The following is a 16,079-nucleotide window of genomic DNA, read 5'->3' on the forward strand; positions in this document are numbered from 1 at the left end:
TGTAATGCTGGACATTTGTGTGGAATGCCATAGTTCTGGTTGATGCCAATCGGTCGAGGCCGGGTGGCTACGAAAGGGGCGCTTCGAATATGAATGCAGGGACTTTCAGGAGCTCCCGTGCTATCCTCCTGCCTGGGGAGTGCCCAGGTGGACATACACCCTGGCACGTGCTGAGATGCCGGTCGGCGCTAGCTCGGCGGTTGCTGGCCCGCGACTTCGAAAATCACAGCTGCTCACTGCAAAGCCGCGCAGCTCTCACACGCGGCCCAATCCTGCGTCACCGGCCCATTCGCTTTGGTTCCAGCTTCGACATGACTCCAATTTCGCAATAGTCAATTTGCTTCTTTCCGTCCACTTCGCTGCAGCGCCAGCGGCTGCACTACCTGTGCTAATAGTCCACCTTGAACAGTCCACAGGCGCAAGCCCGCAGCTCTCCACGCCCGGAAAGAGACACCCGCCGCCATGCCCCAGCTGTTACCCACGAAAGAGCATTCGCTCTTCCGCGGTCTGATTAAAAACTATGAGAACAAGCAATATAAGAAGGGTAAGCCTTGTGCTCACTGCACGCCGTCGTCTCTAACACGCAACAGGCCTCAAAGCCGCAGAGCAGATCCTGCGCAAGCACCCCAACCATGGCGAAACGCAGGCCATGAAGGCCCTCATCCTCAATTCCCAGGGCCAAGGTGACGAGGCCTTCGCTCTCGGCAAACTTGCGCTCAAGAACGACATGAAATCGCACGTCTGCTGGCACGTCTACGGGCTGCTTTGGCGGTCCGTGAAGAACTACGAGGAGGCTATCAAGGCATACAAGTTTGCTCTCAGGATAGAGCCAGACTCGCAAAACATCCTCCGCGACCTCGCCAACCTCCAATGCCAGGTCCGAGACTACGAAGGGTACATCGAGAGCAGGCGGACCATACTGAATGCGCGGCCGCAGATAAGGCAGAATTGGACGGGCCTAGCCATAGCGTATCATCTTTCTGGTGACTACGCACAAGCTGAGCGCGTTCTCACAACGTACGAGGAGTCGCTGAAGACCCCTCCTTCGAAGACCGACCTGGAGCATTCAGAAGCCGTGATCTACAAGAACACGATAATAGCGGAATCAGGAGACGTTGAGAGGGCGTTGAAACATCTGGATGGGATAATAAAACACAACCTCGACCGGACTGCCGTCATGGAGCTCAATGCCAAATACCTGCTGCAGCTGGGAAGGAAAGAAGAGGCGGAGAAGGCATACCGAGCTCTGCTTGACCGAAATAGCGAGTACAGGGCATACTATGAGGGGCTGGAGCAGGCTCTTGGCCTAGACAGGTCCGATGACGCATCCATAGAGAAGCTTTCCACCCTCTACGAGTTCTACGCTAGCAAGAGCGAGAGGAACGACGCTGCAAGGCGAATACCGTTGGATTTCCTGAAAGGTGGGTAAATCGGGGAAAGTGTTTTACGGAACGCTGACGGGGTATAGGCGACGCGTTCAGGAGCGTGGCAGACCAGTATTTGCGGAGAAAGCTGAACAAAGGTGTTCCCTCGACCTTCCCCAACATCAAAGCCTTGTACACCGATCCTGAAAAGAAATCCATCATCGAGGAACTGGTACTCGGATACACCTCTGAGAAAACGATGAACGGGTCGACCGAGGGAAAGGTGAATGGGGAAACATCGGAGATTTTCGAAAAGTCTGTCCTATACTTTCTCGCTCAGCATTATAATTACGCCCTGAGCCGCGACCTTGCGAAAGCCACGGAGTACATTGATCGCTTAATCGAGATGGACCCGAAATCCGTCGACTACAACCAGATCAAGGCTCGGATATGGAAGCACTATGGTGACACAGAGAAAGCAGCGGACACGATCAATCATGCACGGGAACTGGACTTGAAAGACCGGTATATCAATACTAAATGCGCAAAATATCAGCTCCGGAACAACGAGAATGACAAGGCGTTGGATACGATGAGCAAATTCACCCGCAATGAGACGGTTGGGGGACCGCTCGGCGATCTTCACGACATGCAATGCATGTGGTACCTATTAGAAGATGGCGAGGCGTACCTCCGGCGGGGCTTGTATGGTCTCGCACTGAAGCGATTCACCTCCGTGGCCGACATTTTTGACACATGGCAAGAAGATCAGTTCGATTTCCACGGCTTTTCATTACGAAAAGGGCTGATACGGGCTTACATTGACATGGTCAGATGGGAAGATCACCTCCGAGATCACCCCTTCTTCACACGCGCCGCGTTGTCCGCGATCAAGATCTACCTGGAACTCTTCGACAACCCGGACCTGGCTCATACAGGCGGCAGACCCGAATTAGCCAAGCTCGATGCGGGGGAACGAAAGAAGGCACAAAGGAAGCTGAAGAAAGAGCAAGAAAAGGCCGAGAAGGCTGAAGCAGACAAGAGAGCGGCCGCTGCCGCGAAGCCAACGGCTGCCGCATCTGACGGCGAGGCCAAAAAGGAAGACACTGACCCGAAGGGAGAGAAGCTCCTGCAAACCAACGAGCCACTGGAGAAGGTGATGAGATACCTCACCCCGCTTCTTGAGCTTAGCCCTCGCAACATTGAGGCGCAAAACCTTGGCTTCCAAGTATATCTCAGACGAAGTATGACTTATACACTCCATCTCCACCACGAACAGAACGCTCACAAGTTCATCTAGAAAAGCCTCTGCTCGCTTTAAAGTGCCTTGTTGCAGCACAAGCAATTGATCCAATGGATCCTAAGTGCCATTATAATGCCTTCTTTTTCCATGCCTTCCGTAAGTTACCCACTGTGCGACACAAACTCACCGACAAGCGACTAACACTGTCATAGTTACCAAGGGGATTGGCAAGGACTCGCTCAAGGGCGTTACAGCAGAGGCGATAAAGCAACACTTCGCGAACCCTCCACTCAACGCGGACGCTGCAGCTCTGAAGACCCACAATGAGAAGTTCCTGGACGAGCACTCTCAAAGCCCGGCTCATCTGCAGAGTGGATACAGCGTCCGGTATCACCTCGATCCAAACACGAAATCTCAGAACGAAGCCGATCTGCAGAAACTGCTCGACCTTCCCGATATCACAATGGAGCAGGGCGCGGAAGGTTTGAAGATCTTTGACGGGTGGAAGAGCGATGAGAAAGCCGTGGACGCGTATCGGGAAGCGGCCGCGAAGAAGTGGCCCGAAGCCACCGCGTTCAAGAAGAAGTCAGGGTGAGGTCTTTCGCTGCTGGGGTGGGTTTGGTGGGGCTAGGGTTGGGGCCATGTGTGTATGTGCTTTGCGTTTTCTCTTGTAGAGTATGCGGCGCGTTGCGCGCTTAGCGATATGGGTAGATGATGCATGTGCATTTGCGAGCGGTGGTGGCATTTTTATTGCCGAGGTCGTACTAGGTGTTTACATCCAACAAAAGTTCGAATAGATATTTGCGAAGGCGTGTTTGTTTTCAGGATTAGTAGCTCTAATCGCCATCGGTGATCCAACACAAGAAAGACGGGAGGACAGGCATAATATTACAATGTTTTGTATTTCCTTTCTGAATATACTATCCGCACAGGCCCAAACCCCCAAGCCGTATGCAGACCTTCGCCAACCGCCCAGCCACCAACCTGTCTAGAGAGGAGATGGTATATCCAGGGTATTGTACACGTCGTAACATCAAGAACAGCGCGCGGCAATGCAAATAACCCAGACACACCTTCGAAAACACCAAAACAGCAACCCTTTCCCTTCACTTCTCTATGGTACATCCCACCCAGCCAATATCCGCCGGCCCACCAGCTCCCGTGCGATTGATTACGCGGATATCTCCCAGGTTTGCCAGAAACGCCGTCGCTTTTACAAAGGAAAGAGAGACATGCAAAAGCGACTTTTCTTTTGAAAACACGCAGGTCGAAGGGAAAGGGAAGGAGGGTGCCCAGCTGCGAGCACGTCATCGGAGGGCATCGCGAAAACGTCCGAGGTGCGTATATGCAGGGGCAAATGGTTTGGTATGGTGGTGGCCGTTGCGAAAAAAGCGAGATTACAAAGGAGATATGCAAACGAGATGTTCTAAAACTGAGGCATATGCGAATCGAAGTAAATCGGAACGAAAGTGATGCATCGCGTTTAGGCAACGGCATCGGCAGCGGGAGCGGCACGGCCACCTCCCACGAGCTCGAGAATCTTGCCTGCGACGGCAGCAGGGTATCCGCGGGACAGACCCTCGTTGACGACAGCCATGGCAGATGCGCGGTCCTCGACGGCCATGAAGGCTCGCGTCATGGCTTCGTAAGTGCTGGGCTCGCGCTTGTGTTCGGGCACGGACTCGTAGATCGTTTTTGCATTCTCGATGTTGTGCACGAGGGCCCAGCCGTGGATCAAAGAATTGGCGATGTAGGGAGTCATCTCGACGCCACGGGCGCGCATGTCCTTGAGCACGGCCTCAGTGTCGGCGATCTGGTGATTGGCAACCATCGCTTCAAAGAGCGCTTGGTAAAGGCACGCCTGAGGGCGGACGCGGGTGTCGGCGAGGACGGTATCGAAGAGCTTCCGCGCGCCTTCCATGTCGTGGAGGACGCAGCCCTTGGCGTGGATCAGAGACGAATAGTGAACGGCCTCAGGAACGGCACCGGCTCGACGGATCTGCTCAAGCACGTTCTCGGCAGCTTCCATGTCGACCGGTTCAAGCGTGGCGTAGGTATCGATCAGGAGCTTGTACGTGTGCGTAGTTGGCTCGATACGCTTTGAACGCATGCGCTCGTAGTAGGCCAGAACCTTGCTACGGTCGCGCTTAGTGGTCAAGAAGAATTGCATCATGCTGTGGTACGGCGCAGGACGGGGCTTGTAGTTGGGCATGCTCTCCATTTCTTCAAAGAGCTCCTCGGCGAACTTCTCGTCGCTGACGCGGCAGAGTGCGTTAACGATAGTGCCGTAGGTGACACTGGTAGGTCGAATGCCGAGATTGCGCATTTCAGAGAAGTAAAACAAGCAGTCGTCGATGCGGCGAGCCTTTCCAAGTTTACCGATCAGAGCGTTGTAGAGGAAGGACGATGGCTCGACACCTTCGGCTTTGGCGCGGAGGAAGATCTTGACAGCTTCGGTGGCCTCGTCAAAGGTTTTCGTGGACTCCTTGAGCGTAGTGATGTACAGACCGAAAGTGTTAGCCGTAGGAGCAGCACCCATATCGAGCAAATCCTGGTGGTATTGGGCAGCGAGATCGCGTCGACCGGTAGTCAGGCAGGCGGCAACCATAGCATCCAGAATAGTGACCCAGCCATATCGCACGATGCGGTACTGGGGCAGCAGAGGAACGTCCTGCTTGGCGAGATTGAGGATGTCATGGGCGAGATTCAAGCGGTCTTCCTTGGCGGCAGCGGAGATGAGCTTAGCGTAGGTGAAGAATCGAGGATGCCGTCCTGCGCGGCGCATGTTCTTGAACTTCATCAACGCCTCATTGAGGTGCGAAGCGGATCGACCATGGGTCTTCTCAAGCAGCTCGGTGATGGTGACTGATCCCTTGTTGTCGGTGGTAGCAGCATACGGATCGTAGGAGTCCTCGAACGTAGGTGCAGCCGGCGCGGGTTGTTGAACAGGATAAGCCGCAAATGGTGCGGGAGAGTAGATTGGCTCCGGAGCCGGGTGCTTGTAATTGTACCAGCGGTGCTGGAGGTCTCCTCGATCAAGCTTGACCAAAACCTTCTCCACAAGGCCGGATGTTGTCTTGTTCACGGGCGCGCCTGTCGATGTAATGACTTCAAGTAGATGGGAAAATCGGGCGGCGTGAGCAACATCAACCTCGGCAGTGTTGAGAATGATTCCGGATTGGACTTGCATGAGGAGCGTAATGTCTTCGAAGCTGAGCTGAGCAATAGCCTCAGGTCCCATACCAACAAGTAAGTGGTGGGCGACCGGGGTGACGAGGCCACCATTCTCAATCATAGTCCACATCAGTTCCATGCTGGCACGTGGTGGAAGAATGATGCCTCGCTTGATCATGAACTGACCCATAACCTCGATGGCTTCGTCGATGTGCTCAACGATCTCCATCTTAGCTTGGTTAGAGCCCGACTGGGAGTCGCGGATGCGAGCAAACATCTGGCGACCTTGGCGAAGGCCGCGCTCGGCTTGACCACTACCGATGAGAGCAATGCTATGCATAGCGGTAGGCTCAATGAAGTCGGGCTTGGTCGGCGAAAGTTCAAGCATCCTCCAGAAGATGTCGGCGGCCTCAATGTTCCCGTTGCGGATGTGCATGGCCCCCATAGCCATAGCTGGACGGGAGAGATCCATCTCGGCGGGAAGAGCATCGAAGGCTTCGGTGGCGATTTCGACGACGTTGCTATCAGCTGCCTTGATGCAGATAGCTGCCATTGCAAGGTGACGTGCCGGCGGGCTTAGTTCCTCGGCGGCATGGGCGAATGCTTCGTGGAAAGCACCCTTCTTCAGCCACTCCGGCACAAAAGCCTTCAAGCTGACGATGTCACGGACCGAGGCGACATCCTCGGGAGCAGCGACAGCCTTTTCGATCTTGGAGAGGAATTTTCGTCCTCCCTCAATTCGGTCGCAGCTAGCATAAGCCCGGATTAGCGCGGCGTAGACGTCGTTGTCCTTCCGGGATAGCTGGATGTCTCCGTTGTCGTGCGAAATGGCGAGGGCCTTGTACTCGTCGTAGCATTCTACAGCACTCCTCAGATCGCCAGCTTTTCCGAAGGCGTGGATCATAGGCACAAACATATCGGCCGCTGGAATCACGCTTCGAGATTCCATGTGTGCAAAGATCCGCACCATATCTTCAACGCGTTCGCCTTCAGCGCAAGCAGTGACCAACATACGGTAGGTCTTCTCGGAGAAGCTGCGACCAGATTCGACGTTGATGGCGGCATCGAAAAGTCTAGCGGCGATCGCAAGGGACCCATCCTCGGAAAGGATGGCATACTCGGTCTCATTCGAGTGAAGCATGAACCGGCCCTCCTCTTCCATTCCGCCATACCTCAGTCGTTTCTCCTCTAATCCTTGCTTCATGGACACCACTTCCAGCGATCGCTTGGAAAGGAGTTCAAGAAGCGCGGTATACGTCGCAGTATCGGGGGTGACACGTCGGCGGAGCATATCAGAGTAGACATCTAGGGCTTTGGGTACAACTTGATGCTTTGTCTTTGGGAGGTTGATAGCAGCGGACAAGAGCGCATTGTATGCAGTAACCGACGGCTGAACGCCAGAGCGGAGCATCGACTCGAAGACGGCGGGAATCTCAGCATAGCTGCGCTTTTCAACGAGCCGCTGAAGCTGTATGGTGTGCTCGTCGAAGGCTTCGATGGGACTCGTGGCGACGGTTGAGTCGACGCGGCTCAGGGTGGCGGAATTCACAAGAGTCTCTGACACGGTAGCAGGGGACTCTGATCGGGCCTCCTCGATGGGAGACAATTCTTGCTCAACCCGCGCCGCAGCGGCTTCATTCTCGGCCTTGATCTTAGCTGCTTCCTTTGCAATCGCCTCATCAACTTGCGCGAGCGCAATTTCCTCCGCCTTTCCGTCACCGATAACCTTCTTGAAGTCATCGACCTGGCTTGTGCTGTATGCGCGGCTGACGCCGGCACGCGCCGGGATAGCCTCGACCGGCTCATCCGACTCTTCGATTACTGCATTCGACTCTTTTGCCTCGACCTGGCTTCGCGGGGTCGTCGATTGAGGCTTCCACTCAATGAGCTTGCGGAACTGGAACTGCGACCACTCCTTGTCCTCGACGCGCTGGTGCTTCTGCCACGCGGCATAGTAGGCAGCTAGACCAGAGTCGTGATGTTCGGAGCCACCAAGCGCCTTTATAGCGCTGGTGGTAGATGTCGAAGCAAAAGCATGCTGGGTCTGCTTTGCGCCGGCTTTGCGGAACCGGTCCTGGTTGAGGGAGGCGAGCGGGTTGTTCTGGGAGACGAGGACTACTGATTGAGCATATCCGTGGGTGAAGCCTTTGGCAAGACTCTGACGCGCGAGGTGGAAGCTCTTAAAGACCATTTAGGAGATGGAGGAACCCTTCGGATTGGAAGGGTGAGACTGGGAAAGTCAGCATGGGCTCGTCCACCCGTTGGGACGACGCGGATTCTCGTCGGGATGGCGGAATGGGTGGCGTACTATTATTCTCAGGGCGCGACGAGGTTGCAGGTTCATTTGACGACACGTGCCGTCAAAGAACGCGCTGTAAGGGGGGGTATAGAGAAGGTGAGGCCTAATAAGAAAATGGGGGATATGGCGCGGTGCCGTCCCGTATCAGGCGTGTAGGGAAAAGTAAGGTATCCTAAAAGTAGCGGAAGGAAAGAAATGGGGGCAGAAGGCAAGCTGGCCTGGAGATACAGGTCCGTCGAGAGCTGCCTGCGCACGGTGGAAAAGGAAAAGGAAGCTTCTCGAGCTTGGTGGTCAATGGAGTCGTCACCACTACCTGAGCGCAAATTGCACGCTAGCCATGCCGGTCTTTTTTCTCGTGCTGACGACGCTAGGCCGCTTGGGGGCTGGCTAAAACGCGCACCCAGCCCCAGCGCGGCACCGGCTGGCCTCTGGTCGCACTCGGCTTTTCCGGCGTCATGGAGCGTCGGCGACGGGGCGCGTCCTTTCGCCGGCGCTCAGGGGTCCGTCATGACTCCTCCGCGATAAAGGACCGGCTGCGGATGGCTGCGCGTCTGCACCCCGCCTTGCGCTTTCACGCTTTCACCCAAGGGGACTGAGCGACGGGAGCGGCGAGGGCAGCTGACTGCACAGAGGCTGTCTGCATTACAATTGCATTACGCGCAGCGGGAAGCGTCCCCAGCCTCGACCGGCCGCATTAGCAACCAGCATATCCAGCGCGGATCTGCACGTGCGAGCGTCCTCGGGATGCGCAGGAAGGCGGGAGACTGGTCCAGTGGGTGCTCCGTACATCTGGTCACGTTTGCGTCTGCGGCCTTTGTCGCGGCGCCTCGCATCCGCCGCCGCTCGCGAACGCAACCACCCGTCATTCGCCCACCCGAAGATCCTCGCGACGAGCAGTCTGACCAACACCCCTTAACCGTTCATAACCACCCACCTCGCTTCCCATGAGCTCCAATCCCGCTCTCGAGCCCAAGGCCGTCTCTGCGCCGGGGAAGGTTTTCGTCGCCGGCGGCTACCTGGTGCTCGACCGAAAATACACCGCGCTCGTGTTCGGCCTCGACGCTCGGATACATGTCGAGATTGAGCCGATCCGGACCAAGAGCGGCGTCACCCTCAGCGAGATTATTGTGAGGAGCCCGCAGTTTAGAGAAGCGGCGTGGGAGTATGGGTATCGGTTGACCGAGGCCGGTGGCGGCATTGCTGTCACGCAATTGAGGGCGTAAGTGTACTTTACTTATTCGCTACTTCTGGTATTCGCGCCATGCATTTTTAGTCAATTCCATATTTTGTCTCACGATGCTTGCCACTTCTCTACTACGTTTTTCTATCACTTCCGCTTTTCCGGATTCTAGTGCAGAGTACCGTCAATGGGAGGTTGGACTGGTTCTGTTCAGGCCCCCAGTGTCTGTCCATGGCCTGATCAAACGTACCAGTGGACTAGTGGGCGTTGTTGGAGGGGACGTCGGTCTGGCCGCCCATGGATGCTAGACACGACATGTCCTCTCCGGCTGCATTGTAATCCTACTCTGCACAGTCTATTCTTCCCAACTTTCTAGTTTGTCATTGTTCTTCCCCAGGTCTTGGCAGTCCTTACATCAGTTGTATGTCATACATCGCGTCTCAGGTATCCAACTGTTCAACGAACTCACTACCAATATTTGTACTACCAATATTTGTATTGCTATCCACGCTTCTATTTAACCTTAAGGTTGTACTTGAACTTGGAGTCTAGACACCTCTCCCTGGGAGCGCTCACTTACTCCCACACCTCCGCAGCTCCCACGATGACAAGCTCAACAAGAACCCCTTCGTCGAGACGGCGCTCACATACGCTCTAACCTACGTTTCCACGCTCCTTCCCGGAATGCCCATCTCCCCAAGCTCGATATCCATCCTCGCGGACCAAGCCTACTACTCCAACCCTGGGACCGCGCCGTCTCCAACCTCGCGCTTCCTCAACTTCAACGTGACGATATCCGAAGCCCACAAGACTGGCTTGGGCAGCTCAGCAGCACTGGTCACCTCCTTTACCGCCGCCCTGCTCAGCTACTATCTCCCCCAGACGCACTTCGACCTCGCCTCAGAAGCCAGCCTCCGCATCCTGCACAACCTGTCCCAAGCCTCGCACTGCGCTGCCCAGGGAAAAGTAGGCTCTGGCTTCGACATCGCCAGCGCAGTCTACGGCTCCTGTCTCTACCGCCGCTTCTCACCCTCCGTTCTCTCCTCTCTCCCCGAGCCAGGGAACCCCGACTTCTCCAAAAAGCTGCGCGCTCTCGTCGAGGGCTCAGACTGGGACACTGAGATCCGCAAAGCCGCCGTAAAAATGCCAACGGGCCTGCGCCTCGTAATGTGCGACGTCGACTGCGGCAGCCAGACGCCCGGCATGGTGAAGAAGGTGCTGAAGTGGCGGGCCGAGAACGGGGAGGAGGCGGAGAGGATTTGGGGCCAGCTGCAGAAGGGGAATGAGGCGCTTGCCACTGAGCTCACGCGGCTTGCGACCGCAGACGCAGAGAATGGAGAGGGGAGCGAGAAGTGTGCGAAGCTGCGGCAGATTATTGGCGAGAATAGGACGCTCATCAGGCAGATGAGCGTTGCGTCGCGCGTGCCCATCGAGCCGCCACAGCAGACAGCGCTGCTGGACGCATGCTCGAGCGTGCCAGGGGTGATTGGCGGCGTGGTGCCTGGAGCCGGCGGGTACGATGCCATCGTGCTTCTGCTCGAGGACAAGGTGGAGGTTCTTTTCGAGCTGGAGGAGCTGCTGGCAGGATGGAAGGTCGAGGGCGAGGACGAGGGCGAAGAAGGCGTGAAGATTGGCAAGGTGGGGATCATTGGCGTGCGGGAGGAGATGGTGGGCGTGAAGCAAGAGGATCCGGCCATCTACAAGGAATGGATAAAAACTTGAGCGAAGCAAGATCAGGTCCTGGGGGTTTAAGCCTGGCGAGACTTTGAACTGTGGGCGGAGATTAATGACTTCTAATGCTAAGCGGATCTGTATCTGCCTACTCGAGGACTTGCGGAGGTGCAAGCCTCAAAATAAAAATATATACCGCATTGAGCCTGACGTGTGCCGTTCTGAGTTGTGTTCCGAGAGCTGGCGGGGGGGGAGGTTTGGAATGCTATGCGAGGGCGAGAGCGTGATATACTACTTTAACCACATCCTAGACCGAAGCGTGAAATTGAAAAGATCAGGGAGATCTCATGTCGCTCTGTTGGGCATTTTGACGTAGATGATAGTGTTATTCTTTCCTTCTTTAGCCTTGGGACATTCTCTGTCTGCCTTTTCTTTTGCTTCATGAGGGGTTCCTGTCTGATCGTAGTTAGAACGTAGATTCAGTCGCTGCGAAAACCAGAGCCAAAGTCACTACAAGCACCACCGGGCGCAGCAGATGCAGGCTTTAACTTTTTGTTCATATTGATCTTGACATGGACGCCAACCCATTTCCGTAGAAGATCGCCCCGTTCCTGGCCCACCGCATCACCTCCTCTCCTTTTAGGATGGTATAAGGGTACATTGGTGAGCGCTAGCTGGAAAAGCCCCGGCAATGCAATGCTTCAGGTAGTAAAGGAAGAAAAGAGAACACCCCTAGTAACGGCCGCCTATGCCTTGACGGCGTACTTTCGCTGCGGGAAGTGCATCTGCTTCTTCTTCTGCTTCTCGGTGACGAGCGAGGCCTCGTGCTTGGTGAGCCGTCGGCGGATAGCGCGCGTCTGCTTGGGTCGGAGGTCGAGCGGGATGTATCTGGGATATGTCAGATTCTTGACCCGCAAAAATCCGGGAGCGGACGGAAGTGAAAATACGCACTTCTTGTTCTTGTAGAAGAGACGGAGCTGCGCCCGCTGGTTGGCGTTTATGACGGTCAGAACGCGAGCAATGCCCTTCCTGACGTCGTGGATGCGGGTGAGTTTGGTCGAAGCACCTCCAGCGACCTTGCTGGTCCTGAGCTGGATCAACTCCCTTCAATCCGTCAGCATTTTGTCCGTGTCCTGCCCCATTGTCCCCGGGATAACCCACGATTTCAGCTCCTGCAACTGGTTGTTCAGATCATCCTTCGACTTGCTCCACAGCTGGGAGGTCTTCTGCGGCGGTTGTGAGTATTAAATCGGGCGATGCGAGGAGTTTACGGCGGAAGTAACGTACGACTTTGGAAGACGACTGCGGGCATCGAGTTAGCGATCTAGTTTTTGTGCAGCGACACAAGAGAATAAATTTGCGGAGCTGCAACGAGCACGCACACTCTTGCTCTCTACACCGCAAGACAGAGAGCGTGCATGGTGCGCACCGGTCGCAACTAGAATAATGGAAAATAAGACGTACCATCTTGACTGTACTGTTAGTTAGACCCGGTGGTGTCGATTGGAGATCGCGTGTGGTCGACGGCTTGAGGTTGTTCGAAGAATCCAGTGTGGGAGCTCGCTTACGGAGAATCCCGAGCCCCGGTCGCCTGGTCCGAGCGCGCCTTGGCATTGCGTTGCAGGCGCAGGCGCAGGTGCGACCGCGGTCCGTACGATCACGACCGAAGAACTCCAGGCTGGCATTTCCACACGCCAACCCATCCACTACTCCCACAACCTGACATGTCTTCTACAGGCGGCGGATGGGCGCAACTGCGCCAACAGGCGCGATCATTAGAGACCCAGGTATGCAACACTGGTCCGGCGGAGTTGCTCGGTCTTTGGCCGTCTAACGAGGGATGCAGACAGAGACGCTATTCCACACCTATTCGCAGTATGCCTCGACGGCAAACATACCCACGAAGCCCTCAGAAGAGGAGATACGAACCGAATCACAACTCCGAGAGGTCCTCGAAAAGGTACCCCCTCCATCACTTTCCCACCGTAACCACGGTTTCACTTGTTAACACACGTCCCCAGAGAGAAGCCCTTGTAGCCCAACTATCCCGGCTCCTCGACTCTGAATCCGCCCATTCCTCCTCCGCCGTAAAACAAAACAACCTCGCCCGACACCGTGAAATCCTCTCAGACCACCGCCGCGAGCTCTCTCGCCTCAAGTCCAACATTACCGACGCCCGCAACAAAGCAAACCTGCTCTCCAACGTCCGTTCAGACATCGACGCCTACCGGTCTGCAAACCCCAACACCGCGGAGGCAGAATACATGCTCGACGAGCGAGAGCGCATCGACAACACGCACAACGTGACGGACAGTGTGCTAAGCCAGGCATACGCCGTGAATGATAATTTTCGGGTCCAGCGGGAGACGCTGGCGAGCATTAATCGGAGGATAGTGGGCGCGGCGAGTCAGGTTCCGGGAATTAATGGTCTGATAGGGAGGATTGGGGCGAAGAAGAGGAGGGATGGAATTATACTTGGGGGCTTCATTGCTTTCTGCTTTCTCATGTTGCTGTGGTTCAGATGACCCATTTTCTTATCAAGTCTTTTTAGCGTTCGGCGTTTGGGGGATATCCATTAAGTTGCACGTCTTGGGTATGAATATGCGGAAGGAACAGGCGCATTACCTGTTTATATTGTACATCTATGTCTACATCTCCCTAGACGGGGGAGTTGGTATCAGTGGATGCCAACCAGCATTGTGGAGCACTTTTGTACAGCCAAACGTACACTAGTCAAGCCTCCCGTCATTGAGAAGCAGGTCAATCTTCTTTTACTTGAAAGCAATCGGTACCGGAATAGGCAACCCCTTCTCATCCTTTTCCGCACCGGCTCCCACCTCTCCAGTCTTGACTGGAATCTTTGACCTCGTCTTCGTCGCGCCCGCCCTAGCCTCCTCAATCAACCTCTTCAATCCCCTCGTCAAGTCCTGAACCTCCGTGCCCTCCGCATCCGCACTCCCTGCCCACCTTATCTTGCAATCCTGATCGAGAAGATAAACATAACCCACTCTCCCATTCAGGCACCCAATCGTCTCCCTAATCTTCTGGCTCACTCCACTCCGTATGACGAAGTACTTGCCCCAATCATCCTTCCGCCGCTGCCGTCGCAACCTCCACTGAAACAGCGCAATAATCCAGGCTTTCATGCTGTTCTCCTCCACGTTGATATCCACTTGTTGTGCAACGTTCCGATTTTGCTGCAGCAGCTCATGCAACTCCGGGTTGGCTCTCTTCCCCGTAAACGTATGTACCTGCGCCTCTCCCCACGCGCTACTAAACAGATTCACCACGCTAACCTTCCCGCTGAGCACCTGTGTCGTATCCACGCCCTTCTCCTGCAGTGTCTCGCCCCTCAGATTCGGAAAATACAGCGCCGCCTCCTTCTTGAAAAGTCGCGGGTTCGCGACAAACGTCTTCCCTGACCGGTATTTCCGGATGTTCTTGAAGTCGCGGAAGTAGTTGGTGCCCCATTTCTCGACGATGTCAGCGCGCTTAGCGAGGTTGCGTTGTGAGAGCGTCATGCCGGAGTAGTTGGGCTTGAGCGCGGGGAGGGTGTTGTCACCCGGGTGCGGGGGGTGGGAAAAGCCGATAGGGCGGCCGAGGGGCTTGGGGACAAAGGTTTCTTCATCTTTTGAGGGCTCTGGTTGTTGTTGGGCTTGTTTGGAGGAGGGGGTGGGCTGGCGGAGGACGGCTGCGGAGGTGAAGGATTGGACTGGGAGGTGGTGGGCGTTGAGCGCGCGATGGTGGGACCGAAGACATATCGAGGAGGCATTGAGGAGCGTGCGCCCCAAGGGCGATGCTATTCGGGGTTGTAGCATGTTGATGGAAGTGCGGTGCGGAGAGTCGAGTCGAGCTCTGGTTGAGTTGGCTTGGCGGCAAGTCTTAGCGAAGCGATGGCATGTGAGATCATAGCTCGAACACCCTTGCTCTTTCACGACCTCGCCTTTAAGCAGCGCTCTCTTGCAGCGGAGTGACCCCCTCCTCCGCTGAAGGGCTCTATTACACCTAGTGTTCTCCAACGTTCCTAGCGTGGTACACCATCCACAAACCGCTGCACAACCCCATCTCTACCGCCACGCGCACCATGCCCGTCTCCGACGAACCCTATCCAGAAGAATACCCCGAAGACGCCCGCTACGACGACGCCGATATATCCACTGCGCCCTTCGTCCAGCAGCCCGCTTTCGGCCAGCGGCTCTGGAAGAATCCCGTGAGATTCGTGCCCGCCGCACCTCCCTCACCCCCACTCCCCGCCGCACCAAAGCCCAACGGCCGCTCAATAGCAGAGAAATACCTGGCCATCGTCTTCCCCAACGGTCAACCACAGCCGAAGCCCGAAGCCTACCCCACATGCGGCATATGCGGTGCGCTCGTCAAAGAGGCGAACGATCGAGCGCACTATCTGAGTCTAGCGCACCAAGGCGCCCTCCCGCGCGCACCGACGCCGTCGTCGATCGATAGAACGCGTATGGGGCTGAAATACCTCAAGAAACACGGGTTCGATGTCGATTCGCGAGTCGGTCTAGGAGCAAGCGGACAGGGCATGCTGTTCCCAATCGTGCCGAAGGAGAAGCGAGATAAGCTGGGGCTGGGCGTGGACAAGAAGCAAGTGGAGCGAGAAAAGAGAGAAGGTACCACGCCAAAGGATGTCAGGCTAGACGCGGGCAAAGTACGGAAGTTGCACGCCGTGCAAAAGCGAAAAGAGGAGAAACTGCGGAAGATGTTTTACGGGAATGAGGAGGTGGAGAAGTACTTGGGTGAACTAGAGGGTGTGGATCATGGGTTGAAATAGAGATCTTCAACTGTATGACGTGCTCCGTTTGGGGCACAGGAAGACATCTGCATAGCATCGCGACGGCGTTATGGTTGGCTTAGATTATTGGACTTGCGACGAGATACCCGCTTGATACAACAGAGCATTTCATGAATAGATCAGGCTGAATGACACGAAGGTTCTGAAGCTTTACGTCTTTCGTCCCTTTCCATCGTGATTTACAGACGTCAGCATTCATACTATACAAGAGCGGCGTTCAAAACGGAAACTTCAAAAGACGCCATCATGAGGGACCAAAGTCCGGTCTAGCCCTAGACGCCTCACCCAAGTAAAGATGCTCCAGCACCTTGCGTTGCATCAGCAGGACCTAAAAG

The 16,079-nt window shown here is 55.5% G+C and overlaps 7 protein-coding genes across 7 annotated transcripts; 4 read left to right on the forward strand and 3 right to left on the reverse strand.

Annotated features, from left to right (window-relative positions):
• The first annotated feature begins 236 nt into the window (after window positions 1–236).
• BU26DRAFT_512605 (N-alpha-acetyltransferas-like protein 15) lies at window positions 237–3,485 on the forward strand. The gene is made up of 5 exons (XM_033827416.1): window positions 237–544; window positions 591–1,421; window positions 1,469–2,608; window positions 2,665–2,763; window positions 2,820–3,485. The coding sequence occupies exons 1-5, from the start codon at window positions 463–465 to the stop codon at window positions 3,200–3,202; spliced, it is 2,535 nt and encodes an 844-aa protein (XP_033690642.1). The 5' UTR covers window positions 237–462; the 3' UTR covers window positions 3,203–3,485.
• On the reverse strand, window positions 3,349–8,151 carry BU26DRAFT_4926 (uncharacterized protein). Its single transcript, XM_033826124.1, has 3 exons — window positions 8,090–8,151; window positions 4,202–8,011; window positions 3,349–4,152 (listed from the first exon to the last, which is right to left on the reverse strand). Exons 2-3 carry the CDS (start codon window positions 7,970–7,972, stop codon window positions 3,496–3,498), a joined length of 4,428 nt encoding a protein of 1,475 aa, XP_033690643.1. The 5' UTR covers window positions 7,973–8,011; window positions 8,090–8,151; the 3' UTR covers window positions 3,349–3,495.
• A 493-nt stretch (window positions 8,152–8,644) lies between these two features.
• On the forward strand, window positions 8,645–10,982 carry BU26DRAFT_536132 (Phosphomevalonate kinase; the record flags this gene model as incomplete). Its single annotated transcript, XM_033831330.1, has 2 exons — window positions 8,645–9,299; window positions 9,857–10,982. Exons 1-2 carry the CDS (start codon window positions 9,025–9,027, stop codon window positions 10,980–10,982), a joined length of 1,401 nt encoding a protein of 466 aa, XP_033690644.1. The 5' UTR covers window positions 8,645–9,024.
• Window positions 10,983–11,677: 695 nt separating this feature from the next.
• On the reverse strand, window positions 11,678–12,157 carry BU26DRAFT_415441 (60S ribosomal protein L35; the record flags this gene model as incomplete). The annotated part of the gene is made up of 3 exons (XM_033823114.1): window positions 11,678–11,819; window positions 11,883–12,035; window positions 12,093–12,157. Coding segments are annotated over 3 exons (360 nt in total), but the record flags the coding sequence as incomplete, so codon positions are not given.
• Window positions 12,158–12,655: 498 nt separating this feature from the next.
• Window positions 12,656–13,456, forward strand: BU26DRAFT_412523 (V-snare-domain-containing protein; the record flags this gene model as incomplete). Its single annotated transcript, XM_033822975.1, has 3 exons — window positions 12,656–12,718; window positions 12,778–12,891; window positions 12,953–13,456. 3 exons carry the CDS (start codon window positions 12,656–12,658, stop codon window positions 13,454–13,456), a joined length of 681 nt encoding a protein of 226 aa, XP_033690646.1.
• Window positions 13,457–13,504: 48 nt separating this feature from the next.
• Window positions 13,505–14,764, reverse strand: BU26DRAFT_512609 (uncharacterized protein). Its single transcript, XM_033827417.1, has one exon. The coding sequence runs from the start codon at window positions 14,747–14,749 to the stop codon at window positions 13,703–13,705; it is 1,047 nt and encodes a 348-aa protein (XP_033690647.1). The 5' UTR covers window positions 14,750–14,764; the 3' UTR covers window positions 13,505–13,702.
• A 96-nt stretch (window positions 14,765–14,860) lies between these two features.
• Window positions 14,861–15,890, forward strand: BU26DRAFT_512610 (uncharacterized protein). The gene has a single exon (XM_033827418.1). It carries the CDS (start codon window positions 15,016–15,018, stop codon window positions 15,721–15,723), a length of 708 nt encoding a protein of 235 aa, XP_033690648.1. The 5' UTR covers window positions 14,861–15,015; the 3' UTR covers window positions 15,724–15,890.
• The last annotated feature ends 189 nt before the right edge of the window (window positions 15,891–16,079 follow it).

The sequence above is a fragment of the Trematosphaeria pertusa genome (assembly GCF_010094035.1).
Source record: "Trematosphaeria pertusa strain CBS 122368 unplaced genomic scaffold BU26scaffold_1, whole genome shotgun sequence".
NCBI classification, from domain to species: domain Eukaryota; kingdom Fungi; phylum Ascomycota; class Dothideomycetes; order Pleosporales; family Trematosphaeriaceae; genus Trematosphaeria; species Trematosphaeria pertusa.

Excerpts from the sequence above, each read along its gene's own strand:
- BU26DRAFT_512610 (XM_033827418.1), top strand. The coding sequence starts at position 15,016 with ATGCCCGTCTCCGACGAACCCTATCCAGAAGAATACCCCGAAGACGCC.
- BU26DRAFT_512605 (XM_033827416.1), top strand. The coding sequence starts at position 463 with ATGCCCCAGCTGTTACCCACGAAAGAGCATTCGCTCTTCCGCGGTCTG. Across the intron at positions 545-590 it reads GAACAAGCAATATAAGAAGG|GCCTCAAAGCCGCAGAGCAG; the intron begins GTAAGCCTTGTG and ends AACACGCAACAG. Across the intron at positions 1,422-1,468 it reads ACCGTTGGATTTCCTGAAAG|GCGACGCGTTCAGGAGCGTG; the intron begins GTGGGTAAATCG and ends GACGGGGTATAG.
- BU26DRAFT_4926 (XM_033826124.1), bottom strand. The coding sequence starts at position 7,972 with ATGGTCTTTAAGAGCTTCCACCTCGCGCGTCAGAGTCTTGCCAAAGGC. Across the intron at positions 4,153-4,201 it reads AGGACCGCGCATCTGCCATG|GCAAGATTCTCGAGCTCGTG; the intron begins GCTGTCGTCAAC and ends CTGCCGTCGCAG.
- BU26DRAFT_512609 (XM_033827417.1), bottom strand. The coding sequence starts at position 14,749 with ATGCTACAACCCCGAATAGCATCGCCCTTGGGGCGCACGCTCCTCAAT.